Below are 22,110 nucleotides of genomic sequence, written 5' to 3' on the forward strand. Positions count from 1 at the left end.
GGACGTGGTGCCCCGTCAAAAGTTTCCCATTTTCCAATGGAAGTGCCCTTTGCAAAATAAAAATGACCTGGCCCTTGCGAAGATGAAATTCCAGGCGTACATAGGAGGGTAGAGGACATGTTCACATTCATTGTGTCAAATAATCTCTCCTTTTATCTTTTAAAGTTTGGTACATCAAAGTATGAGAGTACAAAAATGTACTGGGACAGGAATTTTCAAAATGTCCGAGCATCAATCTCGAAAAGTGTCCCTACACCTCTCGGCAAATATGACCATTTATTTCAGGTTCTGTCATCCAAAATACCTCAAGTCAACAACCCAAATTGGACTTATTCATTTTGCTCTCAAATCTGTACAAAAGAGAATATTTTGAGGGTCTACAAAATATTGTGGCCAACGCTCTGTTAACTCCTTATTTAATGGGGTGCACCCCTTAGAACGTTGGGGTTTCAGCATAAAGATTTGAGCTTTACAGGGGCATCTTATGCGCAGAATTCGTTGGTTGGTAAACAGTGGTATGAAATTGGGCCCCACTGATCAATAGTCATTCAGCTGGTGCCCTCCATGTTTCCCCAAGTCAAGATTTCACTCATCAAGGGTAGCAAACCTGGGGTTATGTAACTAAACATTAAGGGGCAATCCAAGACTCTGGGGTCCTCTCCTCATTAATAATGGATGTGAGGCCTGACTTATTGGAGATCAGGTTTTTTTTCTCTATTTGTAACCAGTAAGGTGTGAAAGGGGATGTGTTTAATCAATGTCTGGTTTGGGTTTTCTTTGTTGGTTAAGCTACTGAGGTGTTAAGGAGATTACTGGGGATTAATCATGTTTTTAAAACTGTTGTGTCAATTTTTTTAAAAGCTTCACTTTTTGTAAAAAGGATTTCGTCCTGTCCACTTTTTTGTTTTGGTGAAATTGCTAACACTACAGCAGCATTGATAATCAATGTGTTTGTTTACTGGAATCAATATGCTGACCTGTTGGGTTATGTGAAAATGGAAACATAACATTGCGTGCAACTAAAAAATGTGACCTGCTCACATGAAGCGAAAGATAATTTAGGTAACAGTTTTAGCAGATAAGTCCTTAATTTAAAGTCAAAGTGTTACATGTGGAAATTGAAATAGGGTACATGTATGTGACTTTTGCAAGCTTTGGTTTTTTAGTGACATTTCTGTAGTTCAAATGGTTGTATTCAAAAGCCATGGTTTGCTGATTGTAGAGTTGCTGTTATTGTTATTTAGAAAAAGTGCAGATTAAAACTTGGGAAGTTATGGAGGTAGAATATAGCAGGCCTGTATGCTTCGTTTTTGAAAGGGCAAGGGCACCAATGCATTATTCCTTGGTTAAGGGTGCCCTATGAGGAAATTCTACTAAAAGCATTTCAAGGGCACCAAGGCAATGGCCAGTGGGTATGGAGACAATCACCTCTGTTGCCCCCATGAAGTATCAGCCCTGATATGAAGTAGAGGCTGTACGCTGGATATTTTATTTTGACTACACTCTCATTTCTCACCTCAGTAGCTTGTAATTGTTTTTCTAAGCCTCTATAAGCTCGTTCTTATTTACTGGAGGTGATGCAGACGTTTTGTAAGGGATAATATGACGCAACATTGATTGCATTATTGATTTCAGACTCAGGCTCCCTGCTCTTGTTGATTAAAGCTTAGATGTTCAATTAAAGGACACCGTTAGCGTTGCTCTGATGGGCTTGGTCTTTTGGCTTGACTTAAAAACAGTGTGTGGTTGAGTTATAAGAGAGTGTTACTTATGTGCAGTCGGATATAAAATAGTTATTCCACATTGAACAAGACAAAGCAAAGAGGTTTACGTTGTGCATAGGCCTGGATTACACAGCGGCCATGGTCTTCATTGTCTATTCTTAGCTTTGGTGCCCGCTTCAAACATTTCCCATGGACTAGTATAAGATTTTCCAATGGAAATGATCTTTGCAAAATGAAAACGAACATTCGGAAATATAACGATTACACCCAACAAGGCAAAACAAAGAGGCTGACAATTTCAGGCCTGGAATTACAAGAAGGCCATGGTCAGGCCTGATACTTCACGGAGGCAATGAAGGCGATTGCCCCCGTGTCCCCTGGTCATTGGCTTGGTGCCCTTGAAATGCTCCAGTACAAATTTGCAATTTCATCATAGGGTGCCCTATACCAAGAAGAAAATGCCTTGGTGCCCTTGCCCTTTTGAAAACGAAGCATACAGCCCTGCATGGTCTTTGTTTCCCTGGTATTGGTCTTGGTGCCTCTTTAAAAAGTTTCCATAGACTGTATAAGAAAAATGAAAATGGCCATGCCCTCTCAAAGATATTTCAGACCTGTGAGCACATATTCAGGCCTTGAACTTCACTCTTGAAGGGGCACACAGAAACCTCCCTCTGGTAAGGGCCACCTCTACTCTATGAGGAAAATGTAAGTTTATACAGGAACCTTGCACAGGGCACCACAGCAAAAACACAGGGCACCACAGCAAAAGCACAGGGCACCACAGCAAAAGCACAGGGCACCTAAGCGAAAGCACAGGGCACCACAACAATTGCTGTGGGTGCCCTGGGCTATTTCAAGGCCTTCATAATCATAACTTTGTACATTGAAACTTTGTGGATCCAAACATATTTGGCAGCCACCCTCCAGTGGCTGTTTGAAATAACAAGGTTACAATATTTGTATTCCCCAAGCAGTTAAAATAATAAAGTTTTGTGATTTTCTCATCTGTTGCCGAAGTTAGACTTCCCACTCCAGACATACTTTATTCTCATCGGATATATTTTTCATTGCTTGCCAGAGTAAAAAATTAGAAAGGTACACGTTTTAGAGTCCAAAGGAGGCCTTTCCAAATAACAGGTGTAAGAACCTCCGAAGTACATCAGTGTATTATTATTGGCATCTAGTGGGTCCCTTGGTGAAATCTCCAGTGGTCTAGCTGTGGTTTATGGATATGGTTCTGGTTTCCATCTAAGCGTCTTGTGAGATACAAATTGCTGAGACTCCTAGCAGTCTATCCATGGAGTTGAGGCAATGTCTGGAGGAAAGGCAGACCCTTATTGGGGGGGGTGCTCACCCTCGTTAAGATATGGTAGGGTTTTCATTTACAAGCAAAGGGGAAATATTAAAGACAAAGCAGGGAAAAGGGTAACCATTTTTGCCGAGCACAGCTTTCTTGTGTTTTTTTTTAAATTGTGAAAAAATCTGTTTGCCGCAAAATTGTGACGAAGTTGATTTCAGGATTTGAAGCGACAAATTTAGAAGCGTCTTTGTGAATATTCCTCTTTCCTTTACAGCGCCCTCATTGAGGTCAAAGAAGAGCTATTATTGGCTGGTATTGTGCACGCCTCATTTATGCGCGCATCTTTCTATTGTTTGACCTCAGCAGGGGTATATATGCTTGTAAACACAAACTTGTTGATATTGCCATTGTCATGGTAACGATCAATTCTTAATTCATTGGAAATAAATGAGGAAGGATATTGTAAGGGGTGGTTAAATGAAATGGAAATAATGCGCTGTGTCAGTATCACAAAAGTGATCTGGCACCACTCCCAGTAATTTTGAGAAAAGCTTGAAATATTTTCCTGTGAGGATCAAAATATATCTTGACTCAATACTGTTTTTTATTTGTTTGTTTTCCCCTCCCATAAATACAGTCCCTTTTCTTTATATTATAAAACCTTCGTCCATGGTATTCCAGCAGATTTTCCATTTTTAATTTGTCGTAATCCAAACCTACCCTTTGTATTTAAATTGAAACCCAAATATTATGACAACCTACAATTTTTTGTTGTCATCCTTCACAAGTTGTGAGTCATTATTTGTCTCGAAACCCAGTTGGAAGTCCTAGTCTTTGTTTACCCCTAGAAAGTCTCTGAGACACCAACCTTCCCCAGTGTTCTGATCCACACACCAGCGTCCTCAACAGCCCAGCTGGTCTGTAAGGTCAGCGGTCTGGTACCAATGAAAAGACAGCATGAGGTCATCAGTGGTCCCCTGGTTCCCCCTTGACTCTTTGGTGGCGAGTCTCCTTCTTGGAAAATGTAAAATTCCTGGTTGAGATTTTCGTTGTGGTCATGTTTAATTAGGAGGGGGTTGTCCCCCTCTCTGGGAAGGAGACATCGAGCTTGACCCAACGTCAGTCTGAATTAGACCTGATGTCCTACTCAAGTGAAAGGTACTTTGGTGAAGAAAAACCTAAACTTGTTTACATTTATGACACACTCATAAAATATGCGAGTACAAATTTATGCTTACCACCATAAAGTTACCAGCCAAACTACCACGTCACGTGTACACTTTGTGACTGGTATCCTGTTTGTTTCTACCTAGCAGAGAATTGTTAAGCAATATTTTCTGCTTAAACAGCTCCATGACATTGGACCCTCATAATGCAGCTACCATTTCTGAAGATTCAGAGTTGCAAAGTCTAGAAAGGACAGAAACATTTAAACTTTGGAAGGCCATGGCAAGTTATTATTACTCACGTCTTGTTGTTGGTAGAGGTCATAGATTAATGACTGGCATGAAATGCCCACGTGCAGGTAATTAATTACACATTGTATGTAACACAATGCTTTTGATTCATACCATTCACCCCGAAACAAACAAAATCAAAATATTTGTGCAAGTTTTAAGCACAAAACAAACCATGTATGGAGCATTTGTGTATAGACTCTACGAGCACAGTGACCCATGGACAATGGTCTGCACTGCAAATGACCTGTTATTAATTATCAATCAATAACTACTTCACACATCTGGGATTGTTTTGAAGCAATACGTACCTAGGTAAAGGTGGTATTGCTCTCAAGTTCAAGGCTCTAGCATTTTTGTTTGTGTCATACGGTGAGTGTTGCTCCTGCCCGGACCATAAATCAAGCGGTTTGTTTTGTTGAGTTGGGACCTAGCAGCTGATGTATTTGCGTTGGGTTCAGCTGAAGGTGTTCAATGATAGTGTTTTGGTTTTTGCTATTATTTTTGTTTGTGCTGAACGTAGGTATCTGTTTCATGTCATATAGCGTGGTTGTTGGGTTAATAATTTACTTGTTGTGTATTAGATTGGTATTTTTAAATGGTTGGCATTTCCCAGAAAATCAGCAGTGCAGGCCTGGTACATCAGAGATGAACCATTTGCAGTAGAATTCTTAGGAAAACGTTGAATGTAAACAGGGAACAGTCCATATTTCAAGCAGTAAAACTAAACACTAGTAGAACTGAAAAGAAGAACAGGAAAACTAACCCCACCTATGAGTAAAATGGTATAGCTCTGTTAGACCATTTCAATATACGTGTAAATTTAGACCAATTTCAAAACTTTCTGTAATTTTTTTTTTTTTTTTTTAAGTGGGAGAGTAGGCTTCAACAAATTTACCAATTTACCAAGAAAACAGATTGCCTAAGGTGCCACTTTCTCCAGGAAGGGTAAATAAAAGACCTAAATGCAAATTTTACTTATTCCTCGTAGAGGATAACCCGCCTTTTCTATTGGGAACCTGCCGTGCCCTTTTAGATTCAGGGACCTAGTTCGATACCTGTCATTCATACTCAGGGACTCGGTGAGGCTCTGGGTTAAAGGCAGATTCTACTTCAAATCAGAATGTCACTGAAATTGGGAAGTAAATTAACTTATAGCAAACTGTTATGGTGCATTACATCATGCATGTTTGATCATGTTTTTGTATGGAAACAGCAGATAGTGGCATGTTTGATCAAGTCTTTTTTAGACACAGATATCAAGAGAACTTGAACAAATTCAAACAGTTTTATTCATCATCCTGGTTTAGTCTTACACCAAAATTATTTGATGAGGGTAAACCAGATAAATACTTTGTATCCCTGATAGTTTTACATCAGTTAAACATTTTCTTTTGAAGGTCACTTTTTGGCAACGTTCCTTTTTTTTTGCATCGTTTCCTTTTTTGTCAACATAACATTTGTTTAAATAAAGGCATTTCTCAGTGAAGTCTATATCAGCACCAACCAACCGTGTAAATTAAAATTACATGTTGGTATTAATTTATTTAGTTGACCCATTTGCTGTATGGTAAAAAGGAACACGTTGCCTTGGATCGGTCGAGTTGATCTTTGAAAAGCGTTTGTAACTGTTTGTTATAAAATATATATGGGTAGAAAGGTGTTGTCACAGTAGAATACAATGACACAGACATGCCTCGAAATTGCATGGTTTTCCTTTTACCTCGTCGACTAACATGGTCGGCCATTTATTGGGGTCAAATTTTTGACTCCCATAAATGGCCGACCGTGTTAGTTCGCAAAGTAAAAGGAAAACCACGCAATTTCGGGGCAAATGTTTGATAATGTGGATCATTGTATTCTACTTTTAAAAACATCTTTCTAATCAAATGGATTTTTATAACAAACGGTTACTAACGCTTTTCAAAGACCAACTCGACCGATCCAAGGCACTGTATTAATATACAGTGCTAACACACATCGGTGTATGGGTAAAAACCAAAATTAATATTCTTTATCCCCGATGCAAATTTAACATCTATTATATCGTTGCGGTACCCGCTGCCAAAACATAGGATTCGAACTGCCTCTAGCTGCCGGGCAACCTCGGTAGTCTAGTTGGTAAGACACTGCTCTAGAATTGCAAGGGTCGTGGGTTCGAATCCCACCCGAGTAACATGCCTGTGATATTTTTTCACAGGACTCGGGAAAGTACTGAGTATACAGTGCTAACACACATCGGTGTATGGGTAAAAACCAAAATTAATATTCTTTATCCCCGATGCAAATTTAACATCTATTATACCAAGGCAACGTGTTCCTTTAACTAAACTGAGTGCCTTATCTTGAAACAACAGGTTTACATAGTGGATGATAAGCATAATATCTCCTTTGTCATTGGCATATATTGATCTTATTAGTCTACATATACATAGGTCCAGCGGTATGCGTGATGATGGAAGACCTAATTTGACAGGCTGCTTTTGTTTGAACTGGGAATACATGTACAGTATGTTAATCACGTCTTAATTGATTGAGTTGGGATGTTGTGTCTTACTTGGGCTTCTCTCAAGCTTCTCTGCTAATCATGTCTTGCTGGATTGAGTTGGGACGGTTTGTCTTACTTGGGCTTTTCTCTGGCTGGCATTTGTTTGAAGTGGGAATACATGTGCAGTATGTTAATCACGTCTTAATTGAATGAGTTGGGACGTTGTGTCTTACTTGGGCTTCTCTCAAGCTCCTGTGTGAGCTGGGAACATTTGCAAATCATGTCTTGATGGATTGAGTTGGGACGTTGAGTCTTACTTGGGCATCTCACGGCTGGCTTTTGTTTGAACTGGGAATACATGTTAATCATGTCATGATGGATTGAGTTGGGACGTTGAGTCTTACTTGGGCATCTCACGGCTGGCTTTTGTTTGAACTGGAAATACATGTTAATCATGTCATGATGGATTGAGTTGGGACATTGAGTCTTACTTGGGCATCTCACGGCTGGCTTTTGTTTGAACTGGGAATATATGTTAATCATGTCATGATGGATTGAGTTGGGACGTTGAGTCTTACTTGGGCTTCTTTCTGGCTCCTGTGTGATCTAAGAACATGTTAGTCATATCTTCCTCCAATAGACGATCAGAGCATACTGATCGAAACGTCGAGTTAAAACCAACGGTTCTTTTCAGAACCACCCTAACTCATTAGAGATAGTCATTACTTGGTGTTAGCGCAAACCTTTCTATATCGTATTTCCACCATGCAAAGTTTCAAATCCTACTTATAAAATGTTAGTCATATCTTGATTGATTGAGTTGGGATGTTGTGTCTTACTTGGACTTCTTTCTGGCTCCTGTGTGAGCTGAGAACATGTAAGTCATATATCTTGATTGATTGAGTTGGGAGTTGTGTCTTACTTGGGCCATAGAGAAAGGACGATGCTTGGGCATCTCTCTGGCCTGGTTTTTCTTGTACTGGGAATAGGCCTACATGATTATCATGTAATGATGGATCGAGTTTGGATGTCGAGCCCTACTTGGGCTTTCTCCAGAGATTAAATAGAATATATCCGGTCATTTTTTGTTTCAAGTTGACTCTGGTTTGTCATATCTGAATGTAAATGAAATATATAAAGAGTTGAAAAGAATTCAAAAATATTTTTTATACTGCATATTTTGTTTTAATGATTTGAAAACACTTTCCTTGTAAAATTTCATTTAATAAATGATTTTATATCATTAAGGACCATCCCATTTAAAATCAAAATTACGTAATTTGTTTTTCCATTTCTCAATGATTCCTATACTTTTCAGCCTTTAACTAATTTAAACTAATAAAAAAATTACACTTTGTAATTGGAACTATAAAACAAAATTTGTAAAGACAAGTGTTTGAATAGAGCATTATTTTTTCTTCCTCAACTAAACATGATAAATGAAGTAAATCTCCAGTCACCCAAATCTGCAAATTATATGTAAAAAAGCCACATCTTGGGGGCCTACCTGACTGTGAAAGGATCTCGTTCAATGCCAATCCTACTCACTGACAGTGAAATCCAAGCTTCCAAGTTCATCATTTTGATGGCTCGGCAGTGAAACCGACCCAGCGCCCACCCTCCAGCAGTCTGTCAAGGATAATTAATGGGAGCCACACAACACACCTGTCCATGTTCCTTTTTGTCTGGTCAAGAGGGTACTAAACATAGAAATGATGATGTTAGGATGAACTGTGAAAACAGTTGCTTGAAGCGTGCGCTGGGTTTGGTGCGCTGTGCAACGATACTATTATGGAGATGAAGTGGCAAATATTTTAAGCAGATGTTTCTTCTCACTATTTATTTTTAAAGGTAAAAGATACCTTTTGTTTTTGGAATGGATGGATTGTTAGACTACATAAATGTAGATGTATGCAATAAAACTAACCTGTCAACATTTCAAAAACTGGTTTCGTTTTTGAGATATTGCCAAAAACCGGGATCAATTCTGTCTCTGCAGGAAGAATAAATCCCAGATACTTGTAATTAAAGGGAAGGTACCTGTTTGGTAATTACTCAAAACAAATATTAACTTAAAAACTGACTTTGTAACGAGAATTGGAGAGCTGTTGATGCTTAAAAACATTGTTAAAAACGGCTCCCTCTGAAGTAGCATAGATTGTGAGAAAGAGTTAATATCTCACTAAAACATCAAAAGACTTCTAGCTAGAAGTTTTGTTATTCCTAACTGAAAGCACACAAATTCGTCCAACGAGGGTGTTTTTTTCTGTCATCATTTTCTCGCAACTCTGATGACCAATTGAGCTCAAATTTTCACCGGTTTGTTATTTTATGCTTATGTTGGGATACACCAAGGGAGAAGACTGGTCTTTGACAATTACCAATAGTGTACCTTCCCTTTAAGGACTTCTCATATTCAAATTTCGGGGAATGATAACTGATATTTAAATGTTTCTTAGTTTTTTGAATTGTTATTGCCATTCATTTTTAAGAGTGCTAACCAAACGTATACCTTCCCTTTAAACCAAATGCCATTATAATTTGTTCAGGTTTTTCAACCAAGCATTTATTTCTCACATTTTGTTTAATACTGTGGGAACACTCAGATTTAATCAGTTCCAAAATTTAGATGAATCCTCACTGTTGATAGAAATGTACATAGGGCCTAGTGGAATGATTCACATACACGTGTATTAGTGGAATATTATCCACGCAATATGCAGCATTTGTCATGTGTTGTTAGCTATTAGTCATACATTAGCCTCATAAACCGTGTATGGGGATGTCTGTGTACTTTGCTGCAGTTTCGGAAATCAAAAGAGTGAAATTCAACATTTTGTTCACATACCAGAAATAATCATAATAGATTTGTTTTGCTTGCTTTTAGATAAGAATATTATCCACGCAATATGCAGCATTTGTCATGTGTTGTTAGCTATTAGTCATACATTAGCCTCATAAACCGTGTATGGGGATGTCTGTGTACTTTGCTGCAGTTTCGGAAATCAAAAGAGTAAAATTCAACATTTTGTTCACATACCAGAAATAATCATAATAGATTTGTTTTGCTTGCTTTTAGATAAGAATATTATCCACGCAATATGCAGCATTTGTCATGTGTTGTTAGCTATTAGTCTTACATTAGCCTCATAAACCGTGTATGGGGATGTCTTTGTACTTTGCTGCAGTTTCGGAAATCAAACCAGTAAAATTCAACATTTTGTTCACACTCCAGAAATAATCATAATAGATTTGTTTTGCTTGCTTTTAGATAAGAATTATCATCATTTGTTATGACAGAACTGAAGTGCACAATATTTGTCAAAAAAAGGTCAGCAATTTGGATGAATACAAAATATGTCTTTGTTGTGTCTGGATGGTTTCTTGAGTTTCAAATGAAAGCAGAATTGTTTTGTATGATTGGGTTTATTTGTTTGGGCTGGATTACTCCTTGAGGGAAGTCTGTGAAGGTACTGATTGTGATGTTAGAGTTTTTTCCAAAATAAAATATTCTGATTCCCAATACAAAGAGACTGCAGACAAAATGTTTCCAATAAGGGTTCTGTGTCCACTCTTCTTATTAGCTGATTTCCATTATTTCTCTTCTTGCTTTGAAGCTATCCAGCTTCATTTATTCCATTCAATTACAATTCAATTAACATTTATTTCCATAATGTTGAAAAAAAAAGGAGAATAATAAGTAAATTGCGCACAATTATTTAAGTCAAAGACAGTCAAGAACAGGTCAAGAAATCAATTAATGAAACAACAAGAAACTAACAGTAGGACTTATACATAAATACCACATTAATAAGAGTCCAATTATTGCTAATAAATAAGAAACAATATTATAATATAAATAGGTAAAGGATGCAAGTATATACAATTCAGCATGACATAATCACGTGATCAAAAACCCAACGAAAATTTACTTTATTTATTTACGATTGTTGTGACATTTAGTACGGATCAGCTATCTTACTAACTGGCGTTGGATCGCTGGAAAGAGCTCACAAACCCTTCCAGGAATAATATGCAGTAGAGCACGATGACTCACTGAAAACACACACACACACTCACTCACTCGATGACCTATCACGTTAATTAATCATTAACTTATTACATGTTTGCATAACGGTTTGACCCGAGTACCCGTTTAACATTAATCATGTACTGATATCAAAAGGGATCGGTAATGACTTTTGTGTCACCCTAACTGTAAATGAGGTGACGTTTTTACAACCATCTTAAAAAAACCATAATGATTGATTGCAGACCAGGCCTGTATGCTTCATTTTTGAAAGGACAAGGGGCACCAAGGCATTTTCTCCCTGGTAAAGGGCACCCTATAAGGAAATTGTAAATTTTAACTGTTTTAAGGGGACCGAGGCAATAACCTTTGGGCATGGAGGCAATAGACCTATCCATTAGGCTCCGCCCACGAGTGAGCAAGAACACGTGAGCCTCTCCATTGCCTTTCTGCACAACTCTGCTGCGCACGCCAAGCATACGCGCATGCATGTCTGACCTTAATTTGTCAGACTTTTGGTTCCGTAATGGGTTGTGATTGGTCAATATGTAATGGGGCGGGGCTTACTGGATCGGTCTATTGTCTTTGTTGTCTCCATGAAGTACCAGGCCTGGGCCCAATTTCATGGCTCTGCTTACCGCCGAATTCTGCGCTTACGATCGCGATTCCCCGCTTACGTGCAATCGCCGAATTTCTGCGCTAGCCTTGTAAGCGTAGAATGCCTAGTAACGTGGAGTACGCACGCGCAGAAGCCCAAATTCGCCGCTAACCCGTGAAATACGCTTGTCGTAAGCACGGAATTCCCTGCTTCCGTAAGCACCGATTCTGTGCTTACGGTAAGCAGAGCCATGAAATTGGGCCCTGATGATTTATTACAGACTGAGGGATTAAAAGATTTTTGATATGTCAGCGTGGTTATGTAATATACCTAAGAAAATAGTCATATTTATTGTTGTTAGGGTGCTAGCTGTTTCTTATCATAATAAACAATTACTAAGTGTTGGATATCTCACCTTACTGTAGATTATAGCTGATATAGGTATTGACCTTTGTCTCAGTTGTGTTAATTTATGTCTTCAAGGTCTTCAGAAGCGTTTTTATGGTTTGGACATTCAGGGGCTCAGTTTCATGAAGCTGCTTCAGTAGGACAGTTTGCTTAACAGTTTTTCTGCTAAGCAGATATAAGCAGGAAACCATTCAAATGTATAGTACTTGGATATGGTATTTTGCTGGTTACCTAATTCTGGTCAGCGAAATTGGTTTGTGCCTGGCTTACCTTATGCATAAGCAGATCTGTAAAATTTGGTCAAGGTGCATGGAGAAACTATGAACACTTTTTATGATAGTATTTTTTTTTCATGTGTGGCAAATTGCGAAGCTTCTTATCTTTCAAGCGACCTACAGCAGCTGATTCAATAACTTCATAAGTGGGAAATATTGTTCAATAAAATTTGAGCACTAAGCAAAGACTAGCAGGGAGCCTGTCAAAATCAATACATTGTATGACATTTCCACAGGTAATCTGCTTCGTCTAAGTATATTTTTTGAGCTTGGCTACTCGGAAAACGGGCTCAGATGGTTCAATTTATCTTGCTGTAGTCGTAACCTCCTCATAATGAGTATGTAGGGATGAGAAATATTAGCCTTTTAATTGATCTGAATATAGATTTTTTTTATCTGCTTGGTGGATGTAGATGTTAATTTGTTCACCTGGGGCCAATTTCATAGAGCTGCTTAAGCACAAAATTTGCTTAAGCACGAAAATAGCTTGCATATTTTACATATGTTACTGGCCAAAATTTCATGCCATATACATTGCTTGTGACTGGTATTTAGCTGTTGTTCACTTAGCATAACAATTGAGTGGAGTCTTGGCCGGTAATCTGATTTTACTAAGCAAGGATTTTTTTGCTTATAAGCAAAATTTTGCGCTTAAGCAGCTCTATGAAATTGGGCCCTGTTATTAAGAAATCCTGCTCTTTGATCACTTCTCTGTTGCTGATGAACCTTTACCAAACAGCTTCTTGCAACCTGCGTGTATAACTCCAGGGGTTACCAACGTGTTAATGCCATCATTCCAACATACCGCATAATAGTAACAGCAAAATCGAGAGCCCAGTTGCCGACCTTTTCGTCAGCAGTGCAGGCCTGATACTTCACGGAGGCAACGAAGGCGATTGCCTCCGTGTCCCCTGGTCATTGCCTTGGTGCCCTTGAAATGCTCCAGTGCAAATTTGCAATTTCATCATAGGGTGCCCTTTACCAAGAAGAAAATGCCTTGGTGCCCTTGCCCTTTCAAAAACGAAGCATACAGGCCTGCAGTGACTCTCAATTTCATCCGTGATAATTAATTGAAAGTGGATTGATGCATTTGGTGATAATACGAACCCGGGGTTTGCTGTTATTGATTAACCCAACTCTCCTCAACCCCTTGGTATAGATTTCACGGAACTCCCTTATTAATGACAACAACTTACAATAATTATTAGGTGCTGTTAATTTGTGTGGATTTACTGCAGGATCTTTTAATAACACTTACGTACTTCAAAGGTTAGGACTTACCATGTTTATAAAGCCTGGCTCATACTTCACACGCACTTACAAAAGTGAAGCGAATTTCCTTGCATCATAATTAGAAAACATCCTGTACTTGATTGTTTGCGTTACGTAATTCACTTTACATAAGCTTTCACGTAAAGTTTGAACCAGGCTTTTTATGCTGTAACTATAAGTTACTGTCTGATTAAATTGTTGCGTTCTTAGCTTTGTTTCTCTTTAATTTCATTAATAAAATTTGGATGACATTTGGTTTTCAAATGATTTGCCCCAGCAACTTGCCGAGATTAAATTTGAGACTTTTTTTCTTCTTGTGACTTTCTGCAGGTATGATCACAACGACAGACACTGCGTTGGACAGAGAGGAAAAAGACACCCATGTGCTGCAGGTAAGATCATCTACATATTATGAATATTCAATAGATTAATTTTGTTTTGCTGTTTATGATTACTGTTGAATTCTGATGAATATTCAAACAGTTTCAGTGCAACTTTTCTGCGGATCAGCCGATTTCCTTGTTAAACATGTTATTCTGTAAAATAGTTGCATAGAAAAATTGAAAAACAGTACAAACACTAGTGTTGGCCATTTCTTCTTTTGTTTGCACTCATTACAATGGTGCATGTTCAGTTGTTACTTAAAATGAATATGCAAATTGGATTATGATTATTCGTCATCAATTATCAGTTGTCATAAAAATAGCCAAACAACCATGTTTGATACTTTGATCAATGAGTTGTCACTTGTCAATGTCAAGTGAAAACGTAAAATAAGCATTGCAGACCCCTTTAAACTGAATATCCATGTTTATTTCTCTTTCACAAATCAAAATAACGTGACAAGAGCAGTAATTTAATCAACCGTAAAGAGATATTGGCTTTATTTAAAACGATCTTTCGCTTGACCTCGAACCTTGATGATGCTTTAAACAACAGACGACGCCCTGTCCAATCTACTCTGCATATTAAGTATTCCTCCACGAGGCTCCAATCCATACTGCGCTTCTTCCCCCCTGCTGTGCCTGAAATCTTGCAAGCATCTTAGCTCGCACCTTATCGATTTGCATTTTGTTAAGACCTGGCCCGATTTATTGTCCAACATTACTGTGCAGATTATTCCGGTGGAGCGAGTCTCTCTCTGTGCACGGTTGCAGATTGAGGAAGGGTGATAGAGTGTATGTCGTCAATTTTTTCAGCGGTTGGGAGTTTTCCCCGGGTAATTTCATTTGTTATCCAGATGTGCCCAGGATTGATGGCTTATCGTAGCTCTCTCGTAGCTGATGTTTTTATTTCAATACAAACCCTGAGTTTGCTGCTGAGGTTTGGTTAAGATTTGCTGGCCTGATACTTCCGTTATGGAAGGGCAAGACATTTTTTCTTTCTTAAGGTCATCACTGTTAGGAAAATGAAAAGGTGTATCTGGAACACATAAAGGGGCATCAAGGCCAATTGCTTCCCTCAAGTGTCACGCCTGGGCTCAATCTTAGAGCTTGATCTGAACAATTTGGCAAATTTACGTCTGAGATTCAAACAAAATATCTTTGTACATATTTTTAAAAATATTTTTTATATATGAAGAAACCAAGCGTATATCCAAATTGCTCCTTCAAAAACTCAATCTAAGAAACACAATTACGACCCAAACTTGTCTCTGATATAGCCGAGATTCAAACAAATGACATTTTTCTTCTTACATGTTTGTATTTCGAAAAGAAAACCAACAGTCTATCCTATTAATTCCTTTAAAAATTCAATTTAGAGAAACACGATTACAATCCGTTTTAAAAACCATCCAGTTTAAACATCTCCTAGCTTCCAATATCCCCTCAGAGAAATCAGTTTTTCCCCCTCCAAAAAACAACAACACACAAAACCCCAAAAAATCCTCCTAGCCGCTGAATCCCCATCCGTTTAATAAACATAGCACCAAGCTAGAGTCTACACCTCGGTAATTTCCCATGTGATCTCAGTAAATTGCTCCTGTCTGCTAGATGAGATTTGCAGTAATTCTAGCCCAGAGCTTGGATTACTGAGTGGGAGTTTCCGTATGATAAACACGGCAGTTAAACGTACGTCTTAATAAAACGTTTGGTTTTCCCACCAGTGGACAGAATTGGGGGAAAAAAATAAAACTACAAGCAACATAAAATAAACTTGGGTGTTTTAGAATTTAAATGCATTTCATCTGTATAATACAGTGCTTTGCCATAATGGGTGTGGCCCAAATAGGAAAACATTATAATACGGTAAATCTGTCTTTCAAAACCATGGTGGATGATATTGAATGTTCAGATTGTAGGACGTAATAAGGGGGCTGACTGTGGACTGTTTAGATGCATTCACTTCACCACAAACTACTGCTGGCTGACATGGTCAGAGTAGGAGGGTTAACTGTGTACTGCATTCACATCATGATATCATTGCAGGCTGACATAGTTAATATATCATTCATAAACCCAAATGGATGATATTGAATGGTCAGATAGTTGGAGGGTTGACTGTGTCCTGTGTTGATTAATTCACCACATCATATTGGAAGCTGGCATAGTTGAAATCTATCATTCAAAACAACTGGATGATATGGAAAAGTCAGACAGTAGGAGGGTTGACTGTGTACTGTGTAGGCCGACATATTTTATCTATCATTCATAACCCAAGTGCTTGAGATTGACTGGTCAGACAGTAGAAGGGTCAAAAGTCGCATGTTTTTTAACAGTCCATAACACTAAGTGACTTCTCTCACCAATAAAACTCTGCTTCTCAGTCAGTACGTCACTTTAAACCCAAATTGAAACCGATATTTGGGAATCCATTAGATTAGCATCTACATTATATATACATCTCTCCAAGAGAGTCGGAGACTACTCTCATCCTAGTCTGGAACCCAAGGGGGGAATAGCGACGCAGACTTTCTCACATCACCCGCTATTTTCCTAAATTCCCTGTGATGTTTAATCAAGTGTCGGAGATATTTCTCTGTAATCGTGGGTCGTAACACTCTACAGCCCCTCTCTGTCCTGTCTCTACTTGTATACCTCGGGGCTCAGTTGCTGGTATGGCATATGTGGTAGTCACATTATGTGAAGATAATCTGCATATAGTCAGCCCGGCTTGCAGGTCAGGAATTTACTGCATTAGTTTTTAGCCGACTTGAAAAGTCTCGACTCCATCAAGGGAAAATTGTTTTCATCACAAAACCCTATTTGTGCTGGGAAAAACGCCTATAAAACATTTTTGAAGGGATGCATTGCCTTTGGATTGGGCGCTTTTGTCATCCAACTGGGTCCGTCCGCATCTTCATCTTGCATCTTGCATTGTTGTACTCTCCCATAAGCATTGCTGCTGTCCTGGAGAGGGTGGGTTGCAATTTCCATTTGCGCTCTGTGCTTGTGCTTTCAAGATAGTGCTTATAAGGTGGTGATAATGTCAATTTGTCCTAAGAGGGATTGGTAGCTCCATCTTTCTTATAGCTGGCAGTGCTTCTCTTTGGAACCCGTTCAGATTGGTTGCAGTGATTGCAGCCACTGGTAGCCTGTTCCAAATCCTAACAGCTCTTGGGAAAGGGCTGTAGAGGTAGCAGTCAACTCTGGCGAATGGTTGCCTGTAGGTGTGGCTATGTTGATTTGTCTGGTTGTGTCGGCTTGATCGTCTGTTCTCTAGGATGATGTTTGGAGGAATTGTTATATTTATTTGGCCATGTAGTATCTTGTAGAGGATTTCGACCTGATGAAGGAGACGTCTGTCATGCAGGGTGTCCCATCCCAGCAATGTCAGCATGTCAGACACACTTGATTCTTGGTGGTAGTCCTTCATGACAAAACGTGCTGCTTGGCGCTGGACGCTCTCCACAATTCTGATGTTGCGGTTTGTGTTCGGGTTCCATGCACTTGTGGCAAATTCAAGTTGTGGTCTTACTAGAGTGTTGTACGCCGTCTCCTTGACTTCCTTGCTACATTTTCCAAGGGTGCGTCTGATCAACCCAAGCGATCTTGAAGCCTTGGCTCTGACTGCTTCTGCCTGAGTGTTCCAGCTTAGGTTGTCAGTGATGGTGACTCCAAGATATTTGCATTTTTTCTCGTGTTGGATTTCCTGACCAGAGATTGTGAAGGTATGATCCAACTTTGTCTTCTTCAGGGTGATGCAGAGGTGGCAGCATTTTGTGATGTTGAAGCTCATGTCCCATTTCTGAGCCCATTCAAAGACTGCCTGGAGATCAGCTTGGAGAGTTGCAAAATCTCTACGGGACTTGATACACCTGTAGATTACACTGTCATCGGCAAAAAGCCTCATTGTTGACATAATACCTTCATTGATGTCATTGATGTAAAGAAGGAAAAGGGCTGGACCAAGTACAGAGCCTTGAGGGACTCCAGATATAACATCTGCAGGTGCAGAGAAGGTGCCATTGACTGCAACTTGCTGGGTCCTACCATTCAAGAAACCTTGGATCCATGCTTTGGTTCTGCCTCTGATGCCGTAGTAATCTAACTTGTGCAACAACTTGCGATGAGCTACTCTGTCAAAGGCCTTACTAAAGTCTAGGAACAAGACGTCTGTCTGGTGTTTGTTGTTGATGTTAAGGGCCCAGTCATCAATGGCTTGAATGAGTTGCGTTTCACATGACAATTTCTCACGAAAACCATGTTGGTTGTTGATGATGATGTTATTTGCAGCAAGGTACTTAGCCATGTGGCTCAGGACTATGTGCTCCATGATTTTACAGCATATGCAAGTCAAGGAAACAGGGCGATAATTTGATGGATCACTCTTGCTGCCCTTTTTGTAGATACCCACAACACGGGCCTTACACCAATCAGATGGTAGCTTACCAGTAAGGTAGGACTGCTTGATGATGTGAGTTAAGATGGGTGCAATTTCATCAGCGTAGTCATGGAGCATGCGTGCTGGGATCTCATCGGGGCCACTAGCCTTGTTAGTTTTTAGCCGTTTGAGCTGTTTCATCACTCCATTTAGCCCTACGGTCAGATCTTCTATTGGTGTATATGGGGAGGGACCTTTGTCTGGGAGATCATCAGAGTTGCTCTCATGGGTGAAGACAGAGGCGAACTGATCATTGAGGCCTTTAGCTTTCTCCTTGTCTGTAGAATAGGTCTCATCAGCCACCCTGAGAGTGGGGATTCCAAGTGATTCTCTCTTCTGTGACCTTACAAAAGTCCAGAACTTCTTGCCATTTGTCTTCAGGCTGCTCCCTATGATGTTGTTCATGTAAGTATCGTGTGCGTTTTTCTGCATCCTCTGGACTTCATTTCGTTTGGATTTGTACCTGCCCCATGTTTCTGGGGTCATGGTTTTCCTTGCTTTCTTGTACAACCTGTCTCGTTTATTCATCTGTTTGATGATCTTCTGGGTGATGTAGGGGTGGCTAGGTTTCCCTTTGTCGGTAAAATGGGGAATAAGTGTCATGGCATTGGTAATGGCTTGACAGAAGAATTTCCAGTTGTCCTCTACTGGTGAGTCATCTGGGATTTTAGTGAAGTATTCACTTGATGCTTCTTTCAGTTTCATCTTGACTAAGTGTTGATCTGCTTTATCATACTTGTAGATTGTGCGCCGGGGCTTTTTCTGTGACTTTGGTGTCGTGTTAATGTTGAAGAGGACAATGTTATGGTCACTTATACCAGGCTTCACCCTCACGTTTTCCACTATTTCAGTATTTGATGTCAGTACCAGGTCCAGTATGGAAGCTGACCTTGGCCTAGTTATGTCCTTGGTTAGTTGAACAAGGCCATTTTCGTTGAGGAAAGTGAGGAACCTGTTATGCTGTGCTTGGGTCTGCATGTTTGTAGTCTCCATATTACTCCAGTCAATGTCTGGGAAATTCCAATCCCCAGCTAAGATAATGTTGGGTAGGTTTTTGTGCTTGGAGAGGATCTTGCTGAGGCTGTCTTGTGCATGATCCATGGTAATGATCGTTGCATTCGGTGGACGGTAGCAGCTACCGATATAGATACAACCATATTTAGTAAAATTTGCTGATGCCCAGATCATTTCTGTGTCGGAATCAAATTCGGGCCTTTCAAGAACAATGATGTCAGATCTGACTGCTAGAAAGACACCCCCACCATGAGCTGAACGGTCCTTTCTGTAAACTTCATATTCCTCAGGGAACACAGAGTAAGTAGAAATGCTCTCATCCAGCTTGGATTCACAACCAAAAATGATGTCTGGCTGGTGTTGTATGACTGCAGCTGTGAACTTCAGTTTGCTGTTTGCCCCTTTGAGTCCGTTGCAGTTAATTTGCATACCAAGTAATTTTTTTGTCTCCGAGTTTTTACTTGGCTCAGAATTTGTTGGTGCTGAAGTATGAATTGGTAAGTTTGTGGAGAGATTGGACTCAGAAAGATCAGGTGTCGGAAGCGTTTCAAACAAATTGGATGAATCTACACTGGAAACAGAGTCTGGCGCAGATGATGAAACATTTTGGGAGCTACATCCGCATTGCCATGGCAATTTACAGTTTTTACATAGGTTTCTGTAATGTTTATCCGATATCCCCATGCAAGCACAATGGAACCAGATACTGCAATGGTCGCATGCGACGGCGTGATGGTGGTTGAGCACTTCCTGGTTGCACCGGCCACATGGATAGAGTAATGATGCAGCAGGTAATGGGTAGGCTTTGGTAGAAAGATCACCATTACTGAGTGCAGATGTACTATCTTGATCCTGGGTATTTATTGAGGAAGGAGAATATGTTATCTTACTTTTCTTTTTCACATCAGTCTTGCGTCTCTGACAGTGGGAACCCGCTCGTCTTCCTCTTGTCCGGAGAATGCCATGTTTCTTTGCAGCATTTTGTAGAAAGAAACTTTTGACTCCACATACCCTAAACCTTGATAATAATGTAAGCACAGAATCAGCCCTGATATTTCATAGAGGCAATGAAGGCGATTGCCTCCATGCTCACTGGTCATTGCCTTGGTGCCCTTGAAATGCTCAGTGTAGAAATTTGCAATGTCCTCATAGGGTGGCCTTTATCAAGAAGAAAATGCCTTGGTGCCTTTGCCCTTTCAAATACAAAGCATACTGGCCTGCAGAAATATTTGGTTAGCAGGCCCATGTCATAGGGTCGTGTGGTGGAGAAGCGTCAGCATTCCTCCAATACATCAGAAGTTATACTAAATAAGAATCATTTCAATGAGTACAGTGTAATGTGCAAAGTTACAAAAGGACACCGCACATTATCGATCAGTGACCTCTTGACCTCTGTGTCTCTCCACACCCTCTGTCTTTCCCAGAATTCTCATTCCGTTTTATAATTAACAAAGCAGTCTCTGATGGGATATAAAAAACCCAGCAACAATTAGGCTGTGGGTTCAATGACCTCATAAAACCGGTTTTATAGTTTTTTCTCGTTCTCTCTCTGTGGTTGAATCCAATTGGTTCATTAATGTTGAGATGAATGGAGAGGAAATTACTGCACGTACGAACTAAAACTGGTACCACACTTGGCTCTAATTTCCTCTAAAGTTAAATCAGCGAAGAACAATGATTGACAAAATAGGGAGATTGCCGAAAGAGGGCTGGATAGCTCAGTTAGAAGAACCCTTGCACAATTAAAAGGGGTTTGTTGGTTCAAATCCCGTCCTAATAAATTTGGCTTTGTCAAAACCCAAATTAGTCAAATCATCGTCAAAAACAAAGGCTGATTTCAAAGAGTATCAAGCTCACATAGTTACAAAGCACAGGGCAAGAACAGATTACCAGTTAAAGTTCTCTGTAATTATTTGCATTGGTGCTGACTGGTTTCCTGTTAATGTTTGTCTTGCAACAAGGCAATACAAACAGCTTTGTGTTCTTTTAAACCCTGATTACCGGCCACAGGAAAATTAATCATGCAGTGTACACAATGCATGATTGGTAACCAGTTTAGCATATTTTATGCTTAGCAATTATTTCGTGCTAAGCATTTTGACAATAGGCCTTAGCCTGACCCCCAAACAGCTGAGGCCTTCAGTTTTTATTGGGTGCGTTCAATCCCCTGTAGAGTTTGTTGTTCTAGCAATGATTTACACGTTCAGTGATCTGACACAAAGAGGTGTTGAAATGTCTCTTAATTCAAGGCAGATTTCATATAAATTTTCAGTGATAAATTTGACACATAAGGGGTATGAAAATTTCCTGTAATTGTTGACATCTTGAGATTTTGGGATGACCATTCGGTTCAACAACAGCATTGGTATCATTTCCAAACAATTTTTTTTCTTCTTCTTCGCTATGACTGTGAACAAAAAAGCTGCTCAGTTTCCAGAGGTTGCCCACCTTCTGAATGGGGTAACAAATGAAAACACTTTCTCATAAATCACTGATTACAGTAATTTGTAGAGAGAACAAATGTTTTTAAGCAACATACGTGATTTATAGAATCAGAGAGGACAACAGGAGAAATTTCTTGCCTGCCTAGGAGATTTATACACAAATGATTTCACTTTCAGCAATTTCCATCCCCCACAAAGCACTCCAGGACTTTTAAAACAAATTGACAGAATTCCACATTACCTTCAAAGCAAACAGGTTTTGAGTTTATTTGATCG

General features: G+C 39.6%; 1 protein-coding gene across 2 annotated transcripts in view; it reads left to right on the forward strand.

Moving 5' to 3' along the window:
• The window catches only part of LOC139935815 (protocadherin Fat 1-like), a 123,400-nt gene that overhangs the window by 38,919 nt on the left and 62,371 nt on the right, over positions 1-22,110 (forward strand). For both annotated transcript variants that reach the window (XM_071930412.1, XM_071930413.1), the window contains exon 4: positions 13,883-13,944. In XM_071930412.1, coding sequence (XP_071786513.1) covers positions 13,883-13,944 — 62 coding nt within the window. The remainder of the gene's footprint in view (positions 1-13,882; positions 13,945-22,110) is intronic.

This window comes from Asterias amurensis, chromosome 4 (genome assembly GCF_032118995.1).
Source record: "Asterias amurensis chromosome 4, ASM3211899v1".
NCBI lineage: Eukaryota > Metazoa > Echinodermata > Asteroidea > Forcipulatida > Asteriidae > Asterias > Asterias amurensis.